Below are 24436 nucleotides of genomic sequence, written 5' to 3' on the forward strand. Positions count from 1 at the left end.
TGAGCTGCTGGCTGTCTCTGACTGGCTGGCTGGCTGTCTCTGACTGGCTGGCTGGCTGACACTTGCTGACTGATGTTGTCTCTTTCTGTAGTATCGGTACTCTCCTGGATGGTGTGTCTGCATTATTCTGATGTATTCTCTATTGCAGCACTAAGAGAGTGGATCACTCTAACACTAGGCTGGCTTCTCAACTGGACAGAAACCCAGGTGGGCGGAGCGTTGTCCTGTACTCTCTATCACACTTCTGTGTCATTTCTGTACCAGTGTCCCCTGGCATAAAATAATGGAGCTTCAACGAATGTAAATTCTGTCACTCTAAAGTTATCTTTTTATATATTTTAATAACAACAAATTAAATAAGCATAATGAATAGAAATATGTAATTGCATAAGATGAATCCATATTCTCTTTCTGTAATTGTACACAACGCCTGAATATAAATGTTTGGTTGGAAATGTTCTGCAATTTTAAAGCAATCAACTGATAATGATTGTTGCATTTTCGCTTATAATCACCCGTTACCGATTGCCGGGTGAAATATTAATGCATCTCCTATTTTACATGTAGTTTAATAAAAAACAATAACACTTTACCAATAAGAGTGTAGACCATTTAAGATAAAATCATGAAAAATATTACCAAACATTTCTGAATATCTTCTGACATTCGTCTTGTTCCGAGGCCTTTCTGCCTCTCGTTCTGGGGAAGGTGGCCACACCAAACATCCAACATAAATAACATCTACAACCACTTCAGTGTCCCACACTGTTTAACACTGGCCTCTCAATTCAAACCTCTCCATTCATTAAACTACTGTCTCTTATCCGATGATTATCCATGATGGTGATCATCCATGAAGAACTCTTAAAAGTTAATTTACATTTTGCATTTACATTTCTCTTATAATAGTACTTTCCGGCTGAATTAGTCCGTCCATCCCTCCCTCCAGGTTCTGATGACAACAACCTGAACTCCATCTTCTACGAACACCTGACCCGTTCACTACAACACAGCCTGTGTGGCGACCTGCTGCTGGGTCGCTGGGGCAACTATGGGACAGGAGACTGCTTCATCCTGGCCTCCGACTACCTCAATGCCCTGGTTCACCTGGTCGAGATCGGCAACGGCCTGGTCACCTTCCAGCTCCGAGGACTGGAGTTCAGAGGTCAGGAGGAGAAGAGGGTCTAAACCATGCCTTTTAGGGGAGAGATGGAGGGCAGTGAGCTGTGGATTTGGGGCCATTTGTGCCTTGTTTTTCCACTGGTACCAAACACTGGTGTTTTACCCAAAGTCCAGAAATGTTTCTGTTTCCATTGACGGGGGCCAGCGCCAGTCGGCCACCAGGCCGTGGCCCAGTTGCCCGGCTCTCACTTGGTGCCAAGCCCTGGACTTGAGGACTTAGGGCGGGGTTTGCGGGTTTGACGCGTTACCTGTTGTGAAAACCGGGCGTGTTGTGTGTGTGCTACTCGAATAGCTGGCTGGCCACTTTAACAATCGTTTGCTTTAGGCTTCTCATGATGGCTTTTATCTGATCTAACAAACAGAACCCTGATAAAATAAAGAAAATGTAAGCAACAGTACTGGGAAGCAAAGCCTCACAATGGAGTTGGAACGGAGAATAACGGAGCGCTGAGTCCGAGACGTAGCTTGCAGAACCTAGAAAAAGACAAAACTAGTTTTGACAAACACTTATTAAACTAAATAATGAATACACTGGCTTACAGTTGCAGTGTCACAAGTATAGGTGGAGAAGGAGCCGGTCGCAGGAGTTTGAGGAAGAAATTCGTTTTATTACTCAAGTTCAAACACCGTATTTTAAACAAACTGAGCCTGGCGTTATTGTTTGTTTTATTTTACTTCCAGAAAAATATTGCCTTATATTTTTCAGAACTGAAATACCCAAATTGCGATGATGGTTTACTCCTCCATCCCCACCTGAGCCCCTCCTTAAGTCCTTGGTACCAAATGTTATAGTGGAAACAGGAAAGTCTGGAGCCAGCATTAGCATGAATCAGCGGTGTGACCCTGGTACCGGGGTGAAGCCCCAGTAGACTGTTTCTTACAGAACCTGTGGGTTTCTTACAGTGCTCCCCAGGTCTAATACAGGCTTGAGATGAGTGAGCACAATCCCATCATGGATGTTTCTTTAATTGATGTTGTTGACCGGTTTCAGGTGCTCAGCAATGTGTTGAACATTCGTTCTCCGGTTGGTTCTCAGGTCAGACCATTAACGCCAGGGTGTAGTCATGGTCTAGGATTGTTTCTGAAACTGCCTGATCACCTCCCCGTAGATAAGTACTGCCAGCAGTGGACATTTATCTTATAGAGTCTTTATTAAGCCTTATAAACGGAGCGGTTTGTCTCCAGAAAGCGTTGCCTTTGGGGGTTTGTGGGTAATGTGTTTATTAAGCGTTATGTTTCTTAAAAACCCCAGGTTGCCAGAAGGTTGGGTTATAATGTCAGTATTTACGAGGCGTTTTTAGAGTTTTTTTTTTTTCATAACAACATCGCATTAACCCAACCCCCAGGTACGTACTGCCAGCAGCGGGAGGTGGAGGCCATCACTGAGGGGGTGGAGGAGGACGAGAGCTGTTGCTGCTGTGAGCCGGGCCACCTGCCCCACATTCTGTCCTTCAACGCGGCCTTCGGACAACGCTGGCTGGCCTGGGAGGTGCTGGTCACCAAGTACGTCCTGGAGGGCTACAGCATCACGGACAACAGCGCCGCCTCCATGCTGCAGGTGTTCGACCTCCGACGCATCCTCACCACGTACTACGTCAAGGTGAATTGGCCCGAGGACGACGTCAGCTGTGGTCGTGTTACTCGGAGTGCAGTGTGGCGAAATGAAAGGAAGCGTGTGGACGCTGCCGCCTTCCGGCCTCTGCTGTTTGTGACCGTGTCTTCCTCCTCAGGGCATCATCTACTACGTGGTAGCTTCCCCCAAACTGGACGAGTGGCTGGCCAATGAGACGATGAGGGACGGGCTGAAGGCCTGCGGAGAGCGGAACTACGTCGACCTGGACCCCACCTTCAACCCCAACATCGATGAGGACTACGACCACCGCCTGGCTGGGATCTCCAGGGACTCCTTCTGTCAGGTCTACCTGGCCTGGATCCAGTACTGCAACTCACGACGCGCCAAGGTGAGTGCACTGCAGCAGACGTCCCAGGAAGCTGGTCCTGCCATCTCCTGTGGGCGTTGTCAGGGCAACCATCAGAGGTTACAAGACAACACTAACATATCTGGAATCAGGACAAGAATTGTGGCCTTTAGTCTGATTTTACTTAACCAAAGTGGGTCGGCTAAAGCTATCGTGTGCTTGACTGTTAAAATCTCTCTGAACATCTCTCCTGCAGCCTTTGGACCTGGAGAAGGACTCGTCCCTGGTGTTGCTGTGTTTTGGCCTGTGTGTGCTGGGCAGGAGGGCGCTGGGAACAGCAGCACATCACATGTCCAGGTGAGACTGTATAAACTGGGTTCTAGGGTGGGCCAGCTGTCTAATAGGGGTTCTAGGGTGGTCCTGCTCTCTATTTGGTGTTCTAGGGTGGTCCAGCTGTTTAATAGGGGTTCTAGGGTGGTCCAGCTGTCCAATAGGGGTTCTAGGGTGGTCCTGCTCTCTGGTTGGTGTTCTAGGGTGGTCCTGCTCTCTGGTTGGTGTTCTAGGGTGGTCCTGCTCTCTGGTTGGTGTTCTAGGGTGGTCCTGCTCTCTGGTTGGTTTTCTAGGGTGGTCCTGCTCTCTGGTTGGGGTTCTAGGGTGGTCTAAGTAGGGTACTTCTGTTCCTTCAACACAAACGTTCTCCTTGTTCTTTCCTGTTGCTGTACAATAAAGTATGTAAAGCGAAGTTCTCCACCAGTTTTGCACCACAGTTCAAATCACCTTTATTGGCAAAATTAATTTACACATATTGTACCATATACCCTGTTCTGATACATCAGAGATTGGACATTTGAGCACTTGGATATGAACTAAGAGTTTGATAACTTCCACTATTGTCCTCATTCTGCACACATTTTACTGTAAGACGTCTTGCCATGTCATTTGCTCCTTCCCTCCCCAGTAACCTGGAGTCTTTCCTACATGGGCTGCATGCTCTCTTCAAGGGAGACTTCCGTATTTCCTCAGTCAGAGACGAGTGGATCTTTGCCGACATGGAACTCTTGAAGAAGGTGGTGGTGCCTGGGATACGCATGTCACTCAAACTACACCAGGTGAGTTACCTGGGATACGCATGTCACTCGGACTACACCAGGTGAGTTACCTGGGATACGCATGTCACTCGGACTACACCAGGTGAGTTACCTGGGATACGCATGTCACTCAGACTACACCAGGTGAGTTACCTGGGATACGCATGTCACTCGGACTACACCAGGTGAGTTACCTGGGATACGCATGTCACTCGGACTACACCAGGTGAGTTACCTGGGATACGCATGTCACTCGGACTACACCAGGTGAGTTACCTGGGATACGCATGTCACTCGGACTACACCAGGTGAGTTACCTGGGATACGCATGTCACTTGGACTACACCAGGTGAGTTACCTGGGATACGCATGTCACTCGGACTACACCAGGTGAGTTACCTGGGATACGCATGTCACTCAGACTACACCAGGTGAGGCCCTAGATGACACCTGTCTAGGGGACAGTAGACTCCATGTTAAAGTGGCCAGCCAGCAACAATAACGTTGCCGGTTTGAATACAGAAAATATCCTTTATTTGTCCAATGTACTGCTCTAAAGAACTGCTGATGGCTTTACAAATAAATAAAAGGAAGTTTAAGTGGTGCCTGTCTCTCCTCCCAGGACCACTTCACGTCCCCGGATGAGTACGACGATCCGGTGGTTCTGTTTGAGGCCATCTCGTCCCACCAGCAGAACCTGGTCATTGCTCACGAAGGAGACCCTGCCTGGCGCAGCGCCGTGCTGTCCAACTCCCCCTCGCTGCTCGCCCTGCGCCACGTCCTCGACGAAGGCACCAACGAGTACAAGATCATCATGTTGAACAGACGGTACCTCAGCTTCCGCGTCATCAAGGTTAGTAACAACGTCATTAAGGGGCTTAACAGACGATACGTTCGCTAACAAGAACAATATCATTTATAAGACATGTAAAATGTCTAATAGGCAATACACACATTTGCCCCTGGCTGAATAATACTTTTCTATCACCTAAATTAGTTGTTAATACATGTAGAATAAGTGTTGTTATTGGTTGGTCGTTCCTGCAGGTGAATAAGGAGTGTGTCCGTGGTCTTTGGGCGGGGCAGCAACAGGAGCTGGTTTTCTTCCGGAACAGGAACCCGGAACGCGGAAGCATCCAGAACGCTAAACAGGCACTGCGCAACATGATCAACTCGTCGTGCGACCAGCCTATTGGATATCCCATCTACGTGTCGCCCCTGACAACGTCCTACTGCGACTCCCACGCGCAGCTGGGTCACATCCTGGGAGGTCCAATCAGCATGGGGAACATACGCACCTTCGTCGTCAGCACCTGGCACAGGTAGGGTTCTGGGAGTCCCACTATGCGCCCTTCCTTTTCAAATCTTACCCTTACTGACTCAGCTGGGCTGGGCTGGTGGAGCCTGGGCTGGTGGAGCCTGGGCTGGTGGAGCCAGCAGGCTGTGTCAGCGTGGTGACTGAGTTCTCCAGGTATCTCAGACCAATTTATTTAATAGGTTTATGAGACCTGATGCACATTAGTCAGTGTTTCTGTCAATGAGTCAGCTGATTCAGTTTAGCATTTAAGTCACCTTTGCCTGTCCCTCTCTAGGTTGCGTAAAGGCTGCGGCGCCGGCTGTAACAGTGGCGGGAACATGGAGGACTCTGACGCCGCGGGTCTGTCCTGTGCCAGCGGTAACGGGAGCGGGGACTCCCAGCCGAGCTCCGTGTCCCATGGCGGGCTGTCCGGACCGGCCGCGTCCCTGGCCCACCAGCCGCGCTCCACGGGTGAGGACCAGCGCCGTGGGCAGGGCAGACACCCTCACCGGGCTTGGGGTGAGTCCGTTTCAACCCGGTCGTTTCAGAAAGTGCACGGAGACCACCAATGTGGTCGACCTGAACCCTTTTCACCGGATCCAGGTGGTTTAACCCTTTTTAGATGATGGTTCGACCTTGGACTGAGCCACGCGAGGAACATGTTCATTCTTGTTGTCCCTGACGTCTTTCCATTGGGCCTGATTGGTATGGAACATGTCTCCCTCATCCAGGTACCAGTCAAAGTTCCCAGTCGGTCCAGTCGGGCCTGGTGCGCCACTCCCCGGCCAGAGCCTCCGTAGCCAGCCAGTCCTCCTCCTACCGCTACAGCAGTAGCCGCCACTCCTCCCTCCGCACCTCAGCCACGGGCCTGGAGCCCTGCCGGCGCTCCTCCACCAGCCAGCTGTCCCTGCGGACCCTCCCCACCTCCCTGCAGCTCCGCCTGGGCTCGGGGTCTTCCTCTGACCCCGCCGGCCCCTCCGCGTCCCTCTCCTCCCACAGCATACCCCCCTGCAAGAGGCACACGCTGGTGGGACTACTGGGCAGTGACGGGCCGTGTAGCGGCACGGCCGACCCGCTGGGCCAACACCCCCATCAGCACCAGCACAACCCGGCGCTAGCCAGCGTACGCAGAGACGATATCTCCTACAGGGTGCAGGTGAGGGGACCCCCTTAAATAAAGGGTGCAGGTGAGGGGACCCCCTTAAATAAAGGGTGCAGGTGAGGGGACCCCCTTAAATAAAGGGTGCAGGTGAGGGGACCCCCTTAAATAAAGGGTGCAGGTGAGGGCTAAACCCTTAAATAAAGGGTGCAGGTGAGGGCTAAACCCTTAAATAAAGGGTGCAGGTGAGGGCTAAACCCTTAAATAAAGGGTGCAGGTGAGGGCTAAACCCTTAAATAAAGGGTGCAGGTGAGGGCTAAACCCTTAAATAAAGGGTGCAGGTGAGGGCTAAACCCTTAAATAAAGGGTGCAGGTGAGGGCTAAACCCTTAAATAAAGGGTGCTGGTGAGGGCTAAACCCTTAAATAAAGGGTGCAGGTGAGGGCTAAACCCTTAAATAAAGGGTGCTGGTGAGGGCTAAACCCTTAAATAAAGGGTGCAGGTGAGGGCTAAACCCTTAAATAAAAGGTCTAGGAAGTGGCTCTCGGTTCCACGGTAGATCTTCTGATAAAAAGGGATTTTTAGTTAAAGGGCTCTTTTTTGTGTTTTATTTTTATTTTTTTATGTGGCTGGCCACATTTTAATTTAATGTAACACGTGTGTCGAACAGATCATGGATGTGAACCAGGTGCTGGAGAACATTAACCTGTCGAAGCGTAAAGAGCTGCAGTGGCCAGATGAGACCATGAGGCTGAGAGCTGGACGCAGCTGCTGGAGGGACTGGATCCCCCTGGAGGGCATGGAGGGACACGTATGTACCTCATCCATATAATAACACGTTATATCGCTATTTATTCAGTGATAAATATGTACATCATCCATATAATAATAAGTTATATCGCTATTTATTCAGGGACCAATGTTTATAATCTGTATCAGAAATATGTATGTTAATCATCAATATAATTAATATATATTATATGGCTATTTATTCAGGGTTGTGGGTCATCTATATAATGAATTAATAATGTTAATGTTAATATATTGCTTTTTATTCAGGGACATGTACGTACTTACACAGTAATTAATCTATTTTCTCATTCATATTTTAACTAAGTATATGATGCGTTGCTGTTTGTTCACAAAGGGGAAGTAAGTCAAGATGAATGATAATGTTTGGCAAGCTACTTCTTGTTTTTACTTACCCATCTCTCTCCCCCTCTCTCATACCCATCTCTCTCCCCCTCTCTCTCACCCATCTCTCCCCTTCCTTCTCCACTCCTCCCAGGTGATTCACCAATGGGTGCCTTGTAGTCGTGACCTGGCCAGCCGTTCTCACATAGACAAGACGATCCTGCTGGTTCAGGTGGATGATAAGCTGGTGCCCATTATCGAGACCGGAGTTATAGAACTGGGGGCCGAGGTGTGACTGGGGTTATAGAGCCGGGGGCCGAGGTGCGACTGGGGTTATAGAGCCGGGGGCCGAGGTGCGACTGGGGTTATAGAGCCGGGGGCCGAGGTGCGACTGGGGTTATAGAGCCGGGGGCCGAGGTGCGACTGGGGTTATAGAGCCGGGGGCCGAGGTGCGACTGGGGTTATAGAGCCGGGGGCCGAGGTGCGACTGGGGTTATAGAGCCGGGGGCCGAGGTGCGACTGGGGTTATAGAGCCGGGGGCCGAGGTGCGACTGGGGTTATAGAGCCGGGGGCCGAGGTGCGACTGGGGTTATAGAGCCGGGGGCCGAGGTGCGACTGGGGTTATAGAGCCGGGGGCCGAGGTGCGACTGGGGTTATAGAGCCGGGGGCCGAGGTGCGACTGGGGTTATAGAGCCGGGGGCCGAGGTGTGACTGGGGTCTGTTCATTAGGCCCCAAACGCACTGAAACCATCTGATACACAGACCGCTGTGGGCCTGGTCCAATAAGAGACGCTGCTTTTCGTTTTTTGAAAAGTCCTCTGTCATCGCGCTGGGTTTTGAAATTACGGTGCGCCCGAATGAAAACACTCAAGTACTCCGAGTAACCCAGCTAGAGGTCAAAGGAACAGGGGTCAAGGGGTCACCGTGTAACAGGCCATAAGAGATATCGTCCCTTTTCAAGTGTGCTTCCAGTATGACCCCCTATTCTCTATTAAGTGCACTACTTTTGCGCCCTTTGTTGTAGTATGTGTGGGCTGAGGTGGTGCCCTGCGGTTAGTGATGGCCATACGAGGCGTTCTTCTAGTAGCAGGATATTATGCTAGCAGCGCATTTGAGAATTTGTTTTTCAAATTAAAAGCCATTATTGAAATATATAAGGCAATATAGTTCGCAACCTAGTCTGTACATTTTATGTTTAATGTCTGTTCCAATATTGTTTGTCTGTTTGGTTTTACAGACTAGATTAACTATATTGCCTAATAAATTAAATCAGGGCTTTTATTGTGATAAAGAAAATCTGAGCGCTGCCAGCATAATATCCTGCTGCTTAAATAACGCTAATGAAGCCTCGTTTGGCCATTACTACCTGCGGTGTACTGGGAATAGGGTGTGATTTCTGACACACTCCATGAGGGGAAAGGAGGACGGAGATGAGAGGCAGAGTAAACCAGATCTCTCACACACACACACACACACATTACCTGCCTTGCTCTGCGTGTCAATATGCTGCATGACAGTAACCCTATTAAGTTGAACATTGCTACAAATGGTAATTATTTTCTATGCATTTATTAGATTACTTTGACTTGTGTACACGGAGTGTGTGTGTACACGGAGTGTGTGTGCACACACCGATAAGTGCGCACGCACAGACCTGGACGACGCAGGTTTGATTAATGATTGTGGCTGAATGGAGTGTGTGAAAGTGGTGTAAAACTGCTGTGTGTTCATTTTCTTGTTTTGTCTCAAAATAATTTGCCAAAAAAATATGCCTGGCTCTGAAAGTGGCCGTGGTTTCACATTTCATGGTATCACAAGTTTTTTTAATTTATTTTTTGCTGCAAAGATTACAGAGATGCAGAGAGGTTTTCTATGTTCAGAGAGAAGTCGATGCAGGTGCTTGTTAAGGCACACTGATTGTCCTCTTTGTCATTCCTGTTTGGTTTGTTTTGGAAGTGAAAAAGACACTGTGAGCAGAGAATAACTTGCACTATGGTATTTTTTTGGATTTTTTTTTTTTTTTACAGTGGGACACTACTACGGTCTTGAGGTAATATCACATTATTTATTACAGACTCTGAGTGGCCATGGTTACTGTTGCCTTGGGAATGAAAATAATGCAATCATCATTCTCTTTATTTTTCTGCCATTTTTGTTTTTGCGTTTAATAAACTTGAAGAAAGTTTTTACCGTATATAATTATATATATATATGACTATATTATATGTAACTGTACAAAGATTTTTTTCCTTTTGAATATTTATTACTGTGAACATGGTATTTACATGTCATTTATAGGACAAAGGTGATAAATGTATCAAGGACCATCGTTTGAAAAACAATATGCTGAATAATTTTGGACTGTTTCCCCCATTTAATTTAATTATTTTTCTATATGGAGAAATAAAAAGCATTTGATGGTATGTTTTATTTTGATACAGAGTTAAAAATAACTGTCATTCGTATCAACATGTTTTTAAAAGGTGTTATTCTTTTTCTTGTAGACAATGTTTTGTTGTTTTTTTGCTAGGCGCAGGAGAAAAGAATGCACTGACTAGTGACAGGAATTCTCTATTTCATATGCTGTGGTTCTGCACCAACCAGTTCCTCTGCTTTAGAAGGGTAGCTTAAAACACTCTGCTGGGGAGGGTGTTCATTCCCATGTTATGGTTTTACTGAACAGGTTTTACTATGCAACAAGCATGGGTTGGTGTTCGGGTGCCTTTGTTTGATATACAATGAAAGAGTTTTAAAACTACATTTTTTTGATTAATGCTGGTTAATGGCATATGAGGAAGTTTTCATGAAACACTGCCCTAGAGTCATGGCTTTTACTAGAGTCATGGTATTTATATTCAGCGGCAACAACAGAGGACCCAGAATGGAGCACCAGGCTACCCCTTTACGCCCGTCAAGAAAACCACAGGTTTACTCTTCAGTCACAACAGCTGAAGTTATAGTATATCACTGGCCCTGCTGCAGGCCTCGGGTCTGACATCAAGCTTGTTAAAATGGATTGTCAAAGGTCTTTTGACAGGTCTACAAGTAAGCATGAGTCAGCTTATCCAAACCATCACAATATAATTGATATCCAGTGTGTTCGAAGCCACAGTACACTGGTCTATATCCTGATATGTATATTCATAATAACAATTACAAAGTGTGTGGCTCCATCTGTGTTCCCCAGTGATTCTAGAATATTTGCTAGGTTTATACAGTGGAGTCACATCAATGAAAAAACCCTGAATGTATGAACTGTGTTTCAAAATAATTATTGGATGGTAGGGCTGAAAACGTAAACCATAATATGGAAGTGCTCGAAGTCTGTATGCGGTAATGTGTTGCTTATTGGTTGTTCACGGAAACCAAATCGCGAAGTCCACAACAGAGATCGAGGATCAAGACACGCTCTCCGGTCCACATCGTTTCTCTTGAAATTGCTGGTACACACGCAGGACGTCAGTGCATTCCCCTGCCAGCGACCATGATTGAGCTTGCAGGCACCCGACAAAAATTAAAAGGAGACGGTTCAGCAGGACGAGACAAGGAAGCCATGAAACGTCCACAACGGTTGCGCTGAGCCATTGTCATGTGTCCATCTCTTTAGGACCTGGGTGCGGTGTTGGTGGATTACGACTAGGAGGCCTGGTCAAGATGACGATGCTGTACTGAGATTCAGTGACTTCAAGTGGACGCATTCCATGCAGTCGCTTTGATCCTCTAGATCCGTGTCTGGGGAACTCAGTTCTGCTCCGTTCAACCAAACCGGTAAACGAGGAGCTTAGATTACACGATAATCCCATTGAAATTGTCAAACACCTCAAAAACACAATTTATAGAAGCCGTTTATTTTACCTTGTCTAAAACTGACCTCGCCGTGTTTCAGACATATCACCACCAATCACAGGTAAAATTATGTACCGGTGTGCACTACACTACTTTTCTCGGTCTATGAATGACTGGTTTATGAATGACAATGTCTCTATGCTTTCAGCTGTTGGAGTTTCGATAAATGATAATGTGACCGGAGTGGTTATTTAAAAGTGTGACGTGTTAACGTGTCTTTCTAGTTCACCCGCAACCAGAACGTTGCTTTTTATGAAGGATGTATTCGTTTATTCTGAATCCCAGATTACGTCAGTTTCTAAAACCTTTACTACGGCCTCCAAACATTTGAAGTTTATTCAATGTTTTTAAGTCTTATGAATCTGTAAAGTTGGGTTGGACTCGTAAATAACACTAGCTCTGCTGTAACTGTTCGGTTATTTTATGAAATTGTATATTATAAACGGAACGTTTCGCACACTGAATACTTACTAATTGGCTGAAATCTGCGGTATACATTATACTAGACCCATACCCTTCGTGCATTGTTGTAAGAAAAAAAACTACCTGTCACGAGGAAGTTCGTAATTAATATACAGTTTATGTTGAATAGGCGCAATAAACGTTGCATTTTTTTTCGTCACAAGACTGCAAATTGCAAGGAGTAGCAACCTTTATTGCAGGCTTTTAAGGCATTCGAATGTCCAGCAGTTTAACTATTATCAAAGAGAACGAAAAGCACATGACTTTATGTCATGTGTTTACTGTCAGCTGGTCCCACCTTCTAGACTTCGATGCATCTGATTCGCTGTCAAACGATAGCAGTTTTTTCCCAGACTCCTATATTTGCGTAAGAATCACGGCTATAACTGCTACATATGAGACTGCCACAGAGACTAACATTGTTCCTGACGGCATCAACTTAAAAAGGTAATCTAATGACGTTACTTGTAATGCAGGTGACCTGTGATTTTCAGGGTTGTGCTAATGTAATTGTATTCACTGCATATGGATGACGAATAGCTAGCAGATTCCTAGCCATGGGAGCAATTGGATCAGCAGGACTCGACGATAGCATGGCTTTTACAGTTGTTTTGTTGAACTGTTAAGTCGCTGTTGATAATGTCGCTGTCAAAAAGATGACCCATTTGTCATGGATAGTGCGAAATTACCAAGTAGATTAATAAATAAAATAAAAATTAAACTCAGTCGAGACGACATATCTTTTTTCCAGGACACACCGACAAAGAAATGTTTACCTCGACTCTAGCTTTTCTGGGCCTCAGTCTAGGGCTGGTGGCAAATGCTTTCCCGACACAGCCGCCCAAGAACGGGAAGAATTGGGTGGTGATCGTCGCTGGCTCCAATGGATGGTACAACTACAGACACCAGGCAAGATAATTAAGTTGGAGTTAGTCTCATACATTCGAAACGGATTAGCGACGATCCTGTCACGTAGTTGGGAGTTGACATAATCAGTTCACTACTAAATAGATTTTTAAGTCATTTTTGACCTGCAGTGGTGATAGACATGATTGATTTTCTTTTTATCCAGTGGTTGATTTGTTGTGTTCTCGTCAGGCCGACGCTTGCCATGCATACCAGATCGTTCATAAGAATGGCATCCCTGACGAGCAGATCATTGTGATGATGTATGACGATCTTGCCACCAATGAGGCGTAAGTCATTACCTTTCCTGTTGTTTCTGAATTTATATAATCTGATTCGTTCTTGTCCTAAATCCCTATCAACTAGTCACGTTAATTAATTGGCATGGTGTGCAAAGTTTCTTGGTATGGGAACTAAGTGCAACATCCCTGCTCTGGTTGGTGGTCCTTGGGACCAAAACGTTATGCTTAAAGCTATGTGCTTCAGTAAACAGTTGCCAGACCGTCCACCCTGTAAACAGCTTGTGTGGTTCCTAAATGACACCCTAATTCCCCCTCCATTGCCCTCAGATCCAGCAGATGTCCCCTCTGACTGGGCTTGGGAGGGGTTTTTATTTCATTGACTGAGACACAGTTCTTGGCTTACTGCCTAAATTTCTTTCTTTAGCCACAATAGACATTGTTGCCCTCTCAGTGACCTGCTTTATTGCAGAACATTTCTCGGTCAAGATAGATGTTTCTTCCTGGGTTTTTTTTGTACTACTTTGATTGTATAATGTTTCCTGTGTCTAGGTAAGGCTGTGCTATACTCTGCCCAGCACAGTTAATGTTTTAATCTTAACTGAAACAAACATCTCTAGTGACGAGAGAGTCGTGATCTTTCGCTTCTTGTTGCTGTGGTCAGCATGTTTAAGTTGTACTACTGTATGACTGGAAGATGTGATAGTGAAGTGATACTGGGGTTTTAACTAGAGGGACTTCTTCATTCTTTTATAGTAGAGTCTTCTAGTAAGACATTAACATAAATGCCATTTGGAGTGTCCCCTACAGATGAATGTTTTGCCACTGATTAATAAACTCCAATGATGTATTTTCTTTTTGATGTTCCTGTGGGTTCTTCACGGACGGGAACCACCGAGTCTCTGTCAAAAGCCCACGATCACATCTATTTACAGTAGCTTGGAAATTTTATGTTTAACAAAACATTTTGAAGACACATTTTATTAAAACAAGATGTTGAGAATATATATGGTATTTTATTAATTCATGGAAATACATTTCAAGACGTGGCAAATGGGTAAGAAGGCAAATATAATCAGCAACATCATCGTTAGATAACAACAATCCCAATAATTATCCAAATTGTACAGCAGCTTCAGGTTAAATCCCACATCTCTGGGTACATGTCTGTGCCATGGAGCGCCGTGTGTATGTGATGGTCCTTACAATGCCAGGGTTGTGGATTCCATTTCCACATCAGCATGAAAAAAGTGTTAAATGTATTTGCTGACTACTGTGAGATGTTACTTTGACTCATGTCCTGCCGCCGTTTGTTTTCAGCAACCCGACCCCCGGAGAGCTGATCAACCGGCCCAACGGGACAGATGTGTACAAGGGAGTCCCAAAAGACTACATAGGAGAGGCGAGTGCATGGGCCATCTAATAATATCATTGCATAACCAACTATTAACAAGTTGTGTCTTTGAATACACTTGATGATGTTGTGAGCAGAGGCCTGAAGGAGCTGGGCTTCTTGTTTGGCCTTCACCTGACAAGCTGCTCTCCGTGCCAGAGGTCTTCTCAGATCCTCAGTTTGATATCTGAGCTGAAGTTCAGGTTTGAGACTCTACAAATGGTACGGCCTGTTTGATTGGTGTTTTGTAACATGTCTAAAATGTGTCTTGCAGGCTGTGACTCCAAGCAACTTCCTGGCGGTGCTGAAGGGTGACTCTGACAGTACCAAGGGGGGTTCTGGGAAGGTGCTGAAGAGGTACATTCGATGGGAGTTTGAGTTCTCTGACTATATCTAAGGCTATAACAGAGAAATACCTCGTTAGGGGAATTTAACCATTTATTCCATGTTGTGAGGGTGACTTAAAACGCCATGAATGTAATTTTGACAGCATAATAATGTTTTTGGACAGTATTGCAGTTGTTTTTCAGGGAGTGGTTTCGGTCAGTTTTGAGGAAGTTATTCATTATTTTCCTAATCTTCTTGTGCACCTGTACTCATACTTAGTTCATAGTTCAGCTGCTGATTCACCAAGTTGTTTTCCTGTTCTTGGCAGCGGTCCAAATGATCATGTGTTTGTGTACTTCACTGATCACGGCGCCCCCGGTATACTGGCCTTCCCAGATGATGATGTAAGCACTTTTTTACACTTCCTGTTCCTGCCTGTCTGTGTTCATCTTCTCTTTGTTGTTTGGTTTGAATTGGCACGCCATTCTCTGTCATGGGTGAATTTAGACCAGGGCTCTATCTTTCATTACCACTGACGAAAGTCACACCCTTTAGAGGCCACAGGGACCCGTTTGGAACCCTGTTATTTATTTTTTCTGTGCGGGGTGGATTTATCGCGGACAGGCAGCCGTCATTTGAACTATAATAAAAAAATTGCTTTTTAGGTTAGTATTTTGGTTATAAAGGTGTAATAAGCAAGCCTAATTGAATAAACCTAATGTGTACGTTTTGGTGGAAGACTGAGTCACTGAACAAGACAAGGACCCCACCCCCCCGTGTTGCCCAAGGCATTGTGAATGTCTTGTGACTGACGTTCATGACACCGCCTCATGGGACCTCGTTTTGGTGTGAAGTGAACATAATATCCCTCTGGAAGAGAGAAATGAAACTTGCACATGTTTTATTTTTTTTCTGCAGCTCCATGTTGAAGACCTCCAGGCGACCATCAAATTCATGCGTCAGAACAAAAAATACAAGAAGGTGTGGAAGAACTGGTATTTCAGTGTGGCGGGCACAGCATGTGTTCAGAGAAGTGCTGCTGTTGATTGAATGCCATGGATAGTGTGTGAAAATAACGTTGATCTGTCACCTGCCTGAACTTGTTGATTTAGCATTTTTGTTTCAGTCGATTACATTTCGTAGGAAAATATTCTGTCGTATCGGAATGGAGATGGTACTGACTGAACTGCTTGTTCACCTGGGCTTCCTCTACCTATGGAACAGATGGTGTTCTATATCGAGGCCTGCGAGTCTGGATCCATGATGACCGACCTGCCTGCTGACATCGATGGTGAGTTGGTTTTCTGACGTTCTCGAACCTCTCCCTGTGACTATTCTTCGATTACCCCTGTGATAAAAGCGGCTCAATCAAAAACAAGATATGGAGTGCTCTCAACGCACCGGACCGTTTCCCGTGACACAGGGTTGACCCTTGACTCTGCCCTGTATGACAAGGAGTCACTTGGGAGGAGTCCATATCGGGATTCGTTCTGGATACTCCTGAACGATCCAGGTGACTGAACCTTGACCTGAGCCTTGTGGCGTGGGCCGACCCTGCATCAAGACAGTCAACTCTTGTGCCCTCTACCAGGAGAGGTTACTGTCATGTCACCCAGGAAACATTTTACATTTTAAATCCTTTAGCAGAGCCTCTTACTCTTAAAAAAAATGTATGGTTCAGACAAGGCCCCTTAGTTCCCTTGAAGGGGAAATCTCAGTGCTACATCATGCAATTCTATTCTAATCTAGATGATTCTGTGCAGATGGGGCATGCCATTTCCTCTTTCCGCATGACAATGCCTACTTGCACAAAGCGAGGTCAGTGCATAAGCCAATTGTCATGGTTACTTTGGAACAACTTTGACTGGCCTGCACGAAGCCCTGACCTCAACCCAATCATAAACCTTAGGGATGAATTGGAACAGTGACTGCAAGCCCCGACCTAATCGCCCCCAATATCAATGGCCGACCTAATCGCCCCCAATATCAATTGGCCGACCTCACTAATGCTCAATATCAGTGCCCGACCTCACTAATGCCCCATATCAGTGCCTGAGTGTGTTATAGCAGCAAACGCCTGGACCAACTGCATATTCACGCCCATGATTTTGGAAGGAGATGTTTGACGATCAGGCGATCTCATAATTTTGGCCACAAAATTTATCTGTGGTTACGCAAAGCAGAATAATAACTTGGATCACTTCCCAAGTTCCTCAGTGATATTTGACCGTACCACGTGCGGAGGGTAGTTTCGTGCCACAAGATAGTATCCAGAAGAGCCTTGTTCCTCGTTTGAGGTAACCCGACAGACACTGTTTTTGTGTGGCCTGTACAGTAGTTTTCCCCAGAGATCTTAAAAAAAATCCAAAGCTAACGTAAAATCCCGAAAAAAACGTCACCAAAAAAAAATAAACAACCATACATCCTGCTTCTGCTGACCTTCTATGGGAAATTTTTGATCAGCGACGTGTTGGGACCACTGCATGGATGAACTCATGGCCAAAAACTATGGTCTTGCATTACAGACGTGGTTGATTCTTCTTCCTCTGGTCCAGTTTGTCATTTGACTAAATCAGCACTCCAGTTGGAATGGCAGGGTTTATGAAGACCAATGTCATTGTGTTGTTGGAAGCAGGTCAAAGTCTGCATTGTCTGAATTAAATTTTTTTTTAAATACGATTCCTGGATGATCCGGGATGAAGAACCTCTGTCCTCCAGGAACACTTTTAAAAAAAAAAAATTATTAGAGCATTATGTATTAGTGTGTAACCACTAGTTGTTGTTCTTATTAATTATAATACTATTGTAAACCACGCTAAATATTGTAACACTATTGTTTTCCATTATCGACATTCGTTATAACACTAGTAGTAACCACTCTAGATACTCATTATAACACTACTGTAATAGTGTCCTGGACACCTTTATTACAGCCATGTCTCTCTCTATGCCAGTGAAATCACCATAGTGTACTGTCTTCTCTGGTGAATCTACTAAGTCTCATGGGCTTTATTAGCAAGGGAAGTTTGGGGAAAATGTGGTATTTCTCTGGCTGTAATGAATGCGCCTCTTCCAGTGTACGCCACCACGGCAGCCAACTCTCACGAGTCGTCGTACGCCTGCTACTACGACGAGAAGAGGGACACATACCTGGGCGACTGGTACAGTGTCAACTGGATGGAAGACTCCGACGTGGTGAGATTCACTGCGCCACAACCTTTTGTGTCTAAACCCAACTCGCCGTCACCCGAAAAAATGCTTACCGCAAATTCGCACTTAATTTCTTCCTTACGGAACGTTTTTGTTGCGTTCAAATCATCAAATTAAAAAACATTGTGTAGCTGTAACCCAGTGGGTTAGTCGTGATTTAAGGGCAAATCGTCATCAGACATCCATTGTAATTTCACTAATATGTTGCCTGGACTATTCTGATGACAGGAGGACCTGAGCAAGGAGACGCTGATCAAACAGTTCAAGATCGTCAAGAAACACACCAACACCAGTCACGTCATGCAGTTTGGGAACAAGGTGGGAGTTACTTCCAGAGAAAAATGTTAAAAATTAGAAAATGGGATTATGTTCCAAAGGGGTTATCTGAATTAGCGTTATGCGTGACACAGAGACACTTTGGTCTTGAGGGTCGTGCGTGAATCCTGTACAGAGTTGGACCCTCTGCGTTAGCACCGCCAGGCCCACCCTCACTGTCTGTGTGTAACTTGTTCTGCAGACTCTTGCCCACATGAAGGTGATGGCCTTCCAGGGTAATGGCAAGGACAACGTCCAGCCCGCCCGCCCCGTGACCCTTCAGGCTGTAGCCGAGCCGGACCTCACTCCCAGCCCGGATGTACCCCTGGCCATCCTCAAGCGGAAACTCATGAAGACCAACGACATCACTGCAGCCAGGAAGTACCTCGGTGAGATCAACTCCGAGCTCAAGGTAAACGATGGGGGAGGTGGGGGGGGGGGGTGTGACAGGTTCAGGCAGTAGCTCCCCATTCCTATCTATTTGGGAGCGTTTTCCATTTCCTGTGTATTGAACATAGCCCAGTTGTTATCATAATGAGCCTGTGTTATCTCAGGGAAGTTTGATGTTAAGACCACTGAGCCTCTCCGAGTACAAGCACTTATTTACGATCAGTTTTGCCTTTTGGACTTTGACAAATTAGCTTATGGGGGTTTGATAACAGCCTGATCCTACAGCTGAATCTGTACTGTGAGACATCCTAGATCTAAGCCTTGTTCTGATGTTCTGTGTGGTGTTGGCCTATAGGTCCGTGAGATGCTGAGGGAGACGATGCGCAGCATCGTGGAGAAGGTCACTGGAAACAAGGACGTGACCCAGAAGGTTCTGAATAGCCAGCTGGATCTGACCCAGCACCAGTGCTACAAGGCTGCTGTCAGCCACTACAAGACCCACTGCTTCAATTGGCATAACGCCCAGGTCAGCACACCGCTCTCTGTGACCCAAATGGAACCCCATTTTAATGTGCTTGTTACCCAGACATTGTTCACACGCAGTGCTCTGTGTGAGGAACCGGGTGCTGTTTGGGACACAGGCATTGTCAGAGCTCTGGACTTCCATCAACCTAATCAGTCAATCAATCAGATGTGTTTATGGCGTCTTGCGTCGCCAGTAACCTGGTTTGTCTCTCGCTCGCTCATGCCTCGTCGGAGTGGAGCGAAGTGATTATGGTAGATCGTCTCAGTCTCTGAGGCAATCAAAGTGTTGATCATCACTCCTGAAGAATTTCAGTTCTCTTTTGTGATGAATAATCTACATGTTTTTATCTAGACAGTCTGTAGGAGTGACCTGTATACTTCAGTGTATACATGAGTACACCCTGGTTAAAAAGCGTGTATAACCGTCCTGCACAGAAACCCACACAGACAGTGCCTGGGCTTTGTTAGGGCATTTCCTTTTTTTTTTTTCTTCTACTAAAAAAACCCCACCGGTGCCTGAACAGGAAATATGCAAAACAACTCTAGGAGCATTATGAGTTGCATGTACATTAAATTCCTCTCATAACTTTGCAGTTTACTGTATGTGCTGGATTTTAATTGTGTTACACTGTGACCCTTCAGGCTGGACAGTTAAGGCTGTATTTATAATATTGTTACAGTGGGACCCTTCAGGCTACACTGTGTTAAGGCTGTATTTATAATATTGTTACCCTGGGACCCTTCAGGCTGGACAGTTAAGGCTGTATTTATAATATTGTTACAGTGGGACCCTTCAGGCTACACTGTGTTAAGGCTGTATTTATAATATTGTTACCCTGGGACCCTTCAGGCTGGACAGTTAAGGCTGTATTTATAATATTGTTACAGTGGGACCCTTCAGGCTGGACAGTTAAGGCTGTATTTATAATATTGTTACAGTGGGGCCCTTCAGGCTGGACAGTTAAGGCTGTATTTATAATATTGTTACCCTGGGACCCTTCAGGCTGGACAGTTAAGGCTGTATTTATAATATTGTTACCCTGGGACCCTTCAGGCTACACTGTGTTAAGGCTGTATTTATAATATTGTTACCATGGGACCCTTCAGGCCACATTGTGTTAAGGCTGTATTTATTATAATGTTACTGTGGGACCCTTCAGGCTACACTGTGTTAAGGCTGTATTTATAATATTGTTACCATGGGACCCTTCAGGCTACATTGTGTTAAGGCTGTATTTATAATATTGTTACCATGGGACCCTTCAGGCTACATTGTGTTAAGGCTGTATTTATTATAATGTTACTGTGGGACCCTTCAGGCTACACTGTGTTAAGGCTGTATTTATAATATTGTTACCCTGGGACCCTTCAGGATACACTGTGTTAAGGCTGTATTTATAATATTGTTACCATGGGACCCTTCAGGATACACTGTGTTAAGGCTGTATTTATAATATTGTTACCATGGGACCCTTCAGGCTACACTGTGTTAAGGCTGTATTTATAATATTGTTACCATGGGACCCTTCAGGCTACACTGTGTTAAGGCTGTATTTATAATATTGTTACCATGGGACCCTTCAGGCTACACTGTGTTAAGGCTGTATTTATAATATTGTTACCATGGGACCCTTCAGGCTGGACAGTTAAGGCTGTATTTATAATATTGTTACAGTGGGACCCTTCAGGCTAGACAGTTAACGCTGTGTTTATAATATTGTTACAGTGGGACCCTTCAGGCTACATTGTGTTAAGGCTGTATTTATTATAATGTTACTGTGGGACCCTTCAGGCTACACTGTGTTAAGGCTGTATTTATAATATTGTTACCCTGGGACCCTTCAGGATACACTGTTAAGGCTGTATTTATAATATTGTTACAGTGGGACCCATCAGGCTACATTGTGTTAAGGCTGTATTTGTTCTTGTGTTACAGTATGAGTATGCCCTGAGACACCTCTATGCTCTGGTCAACCTGTGCGAGGAAGGTTACCCAACAGACAGGTGCTGTACCAATTCCACATCTCCTCTTGACATCTAAATAAAACTATTCACTCAAATGCGGAGCCCTGTTCTAAAAAATGTGAACTATGAAGGCGGTTTATTACCTATGGAGTGTATTGTGTTGCCTCATGTAGCTTTAAGGAACATAGCTTTTAGTGACCATTCATGTTTAACTGTGTTGTGTTTCCCCTTCAGGATCCTGTTGACATTGGAGAGTGTCTGCCTGTTTAACTAGATGGGTCAATCTGAACATCGACATAGACACTTGGGATCAGGTTGCTGTGCCTCTGGACAAGATGGTTTGAGAAGAAAATGAGGCTTCTCTTTGCACTGGAATTTATATATATATTTTTGGTTTTAATCATAACACTGCATTAACACCTTTTTAAAAATACATGTTTTAAACATCTTTTATTTCCTAGTTTTATTTTGCAATGTATGATTTGCACTGTCTCTGTGATCGTGGTTTTCAGTGGGAAGGACGTTTTACTCTGATTTTGATGAATGTATGAGAATATTGGAATGAGCTCCAAGTCGCCCCATGGGTGTTGTTGTGCTGCAGGTCCAGCTGTGTCACTGAATGGCAACGCAGGATCAATGTTCCCCTGGATGTAGTTCTGGGGTCAAAGTTTAGCATATTTAAAATGTTGGTTTAGGATTGGCGATGGAAACCCAACCCTAGATCTGTACCTTGGGGCAAACTGATCCTAGGTCTGTACCTTGGGGCAAACTGATCCTAGGTCTGTACCTTGGGGCAAACTGATCCTAGGTCTGTACCTTGGGGCAAACTGATCCTAGGTCTGTACCTTGGGGCAAACTGATCCTAGGTCTGTACCTTGGGGCAAACTGATCCTAGGTCTGTACCTTGGGGCAAACTGATCCTAGGTCTGTACCAAGGGACAAACTGATCCTAGGTCTGTACCAAGGGACAAACTGATCCTAGATCTGTACCAAGGGACAAACTGATCCTAGATCTGTACCTAGGGACAAACTGGAATTTAAAGGACCTGGAGGTGTTGGCAGATGTCCCTGACAGCAGGTCCTGGACTGCTGAAACGTGGCTGAGGCTAGGGACACGTTGATGTAGTCATAGACTGGATGTTGAAATAAACCCTGGACATGTTGGACAATGACTTCTCTGTACTCGTCATTACGCTCCCTTCTCCCCCGTTACCCCTGTTTTAAGTGGGAGTTTGATCTGCATTTGGCTGTCAGTTCTTGACAGTCAGGAGAACCAACTGTCATAACCATAGAACACTTCTCCTGAAAGAGAAGACGCAGGAGAGCAGGACGGTGGGATGCGATGCCGGAGAAAGAGGAAGACAGCCCGGGGACGAAGGGAGGTGGAGGTCGCCCGAAGTTTGTGCGACCTCCTCTATTCCTATCTATTCAGTATTCATATGTAAAGCTAATAAACGTGAATCCATTAGGAGAGGGAATAGCCAAGGAGTTACATGTTCAGAAAATGTACATTAAGTGGGATGGTCTATGTTGCTTCCCATGGACTTACTTTAATATACAGTAATGTTAAAAACTAAGTCCATCTACTGGAAAGGTCTTTGTATATATCTAGAAACATGTCAACCACATTCATTGATAAAGGTAACCCAATTTGAAATGAATTAAAGCATTTGTGTAATTAAAATAAATGTGGAACAGGTTTGTTCACTCCTAACGTTGCAGGCCACTGGCAATATGCACAGGACAAGAACTGACGGAAAGACAGACTTATTCTTTCCACGCTATAAAATTGCGATTACAGGCTGTAGTCAATAGCCTTCTTCCATGCTGGTACAGTGGCCCCTTGATGTAGAGTTCCAATGTGTATCCGAAGTCTAGAACCAAAGATCTGCAGCTGTACTCAGAAGGATAGAGGCCTCGACCAAGCGTTTCGGAAGCACCATGGAGTACTTTTAGAAGTAGCTAGTCGACTGGATTGAGCAGAGTTAAGCATAGTTATAAGTGTGACAAAAAATGGACCGGTTTATTGACCCCCTAGTCATTCTAGAAGTCACCCTCTGAGTTCTTGTCAGAAACACCAGGCAAGCGCGGTCGATTAGATCGAGTTGGTACGGTGCGTGAAGGTGGTTCGGGATTCACTAATACTCTCGAACAAACAGCAGGTGGCAGTAAATCTCCAACCTTGGCTTCTCTCCCAGCAAGTGGTTTTGCAAGTATAACACTCCTTTAAAATGGGTTTTCTTCCGTTTATTGGCCTGTGTCCTCACACACCATTTCCAGCAAGGCAGCGTTTGCATACATCTGGCTCTTGGTGCTGACCAGCGTTCAACATACCTTCAATCACATGCAACACGCCTTTCTTGATCCACAACTACTTCATTCCAGTAAAACAATATAGATGCATTAAAAGGGGAATACTTCTACCTGTCTGCCCCACTAAATTGCTCACCATATACGGGTCTGATTTAGAGTATGTCGATAAGTGTCTTGGTATTTGATTGGGCCGTTCTCTCTTGTTCCAATCCAGATTCATATTAGCAACCTTAGCTGTACAGTGAAATCCAGAATTGGCTCCCAGTTTCCCAATAAAGATTTATTCAACCATGCTGCCAAGCATACTCTTATAAAGATTTAAACCCTACTTGTCATGGATCTTGACAAAATCATTTACAAGCTTGTAGATAATTGTTACATCAATAAATTCGACGTAGTATTGCACAGCGCCATCTGCGTTGTCAGCAGTGCCTTCACCCTCTGAAAAACTGGCTCTTATTGGAATAATTGATAACAGCTTATCTGCGAGCAGCTTTCAGGTGAATCCCTTGTCTACCTCGGGTCACTCCTGAAGTCAACAATTCCGTTGGCCGTCTATCCTTCGAGTTCTCAATCACAAATGTGCGGTAAAAAAAAAAAAAGTGCGGTAAAAAACTACGGTATTTGGAGCTTTCCAGTTCATCTTGCTCTAACATCTTTTGGACAAAAAATGATTATTGCAGCCATATTTAAAAATAAATAAATATATATATAGTTAAAATATGGCTAAATCAGTAGTACGTACATTAAAACATAGATATACAACTCCCGGTTCTTATTGATTTTACAACGTTTTAGAAAATAACGTTTGGGAACCTCCCTCTTCG

General features: G+C 45.2%; 2 protein-coding genes across 5 annotated transcripts in view; both read left to right on the forward strand.

The window, feature by feature from the left end:
• pcnx1 (pecanex 1) overlaps positions 1–8846 on the forward strand; it is a 39262-nt gene extending 30416 nt beyond the window's left edge. The window contains exons 25-37 of one of the 3 annotated variants that reach the window (XR_003782954.2): positions 149–207; positions 950–1165; positions 2529–2782; positions 2913–3143; positions 3358–3458; positions 4060–4210; positions 4812–5042; positions 5237–5511; positions 5782–6005; positions 6218–6642; positions 7255–7395; positions 7873–8391; positions 8424–8846. Coding sequence is in view for 2 of the 3 variants with exons in the window: in XM_029125643.2 (XP_028981476.2) it covers positions 149–207; positions 950–1165; positions 2529–2782; positions 2913–3143; positions 3358–3458; positions 4060–4210; positions 4812–5042; positions 5237–5511; positions 5782–6005; positions 6218–6642; positions 7255–7395; positions 7873–8013 (2449 nt within the window). In the remaining variant the exon portion in view is untranslated. Of the gene's footprint in view, positions 1–148; positions 208–949; positions 1166–2528; positions 2783–2912; positions 3144–3357; positions 3459–4059; positions 4211–4811; positions 5043–5236; positions 5512–5781; positions 6006–6217; positions 6643–7254; positions 7396–7872 lie in introns of all 3 variants that reach the window. The other 2 variants (XM_029125643.2, XM_029125644.2) reach the window with 2 other exon arrangements.
• A 2509-nt stretch (positions 8847–11355) lies between these two features.
• On the forward strand, positions 11356–22468 carry lgmn (legumain). Of its 2 annotated transcripts, none has more exons than XM_013137550.4 (14): positions 11356–11625; positions 12778–12935; positions 13125–13222; positions 14492–14573; positions 14839–14921; positions 15220–15295; positions 15810–15872; positions 16116–16182; positions 17968–18086; positions 18330–18419; positions 18619–18828; positions 19162–19332; positions 21268–21335; positions 21531–22468. In XM_013137550.4, exons 2-14 carry the CDS (start codon positions 12795–12797, stop codon positions 21568–21570), a joined length of 1308 nt encoding a protein of 435 aa, XP_012993004.1. In that variant the 5' UTR covers positions 11356–11625; positions 12778–12794; the 3' UTR covers positions 21571–22468. The 2 variants fall into 2 exon arrangements, with proteins under 2 accessions (XP_012993004.1, XP_012993003.1); XM_013137549.4 differs by lacking the exon at positions 11356–11625 and adding an exon at positions 12329–12473.
• Positions 22469–24436: the final 1968 nt, after the last annotated feature.

Source organism: Esox lucius, chromosome 15 (genome assembly GCF_011004845.1).
Source record: "Esox lucius isolate fEsoLuc1 chromosome 15, fEsoLuc1.pri, whole genome shotgun sequence".
In the NCBI taxonomy this organism is placed as follows: domain Eukaryota; kingdom Metazoa; phylum Chordata; class Actinopteri; order Esociformes; family Esocidae; genus Esox; species Esox lucius.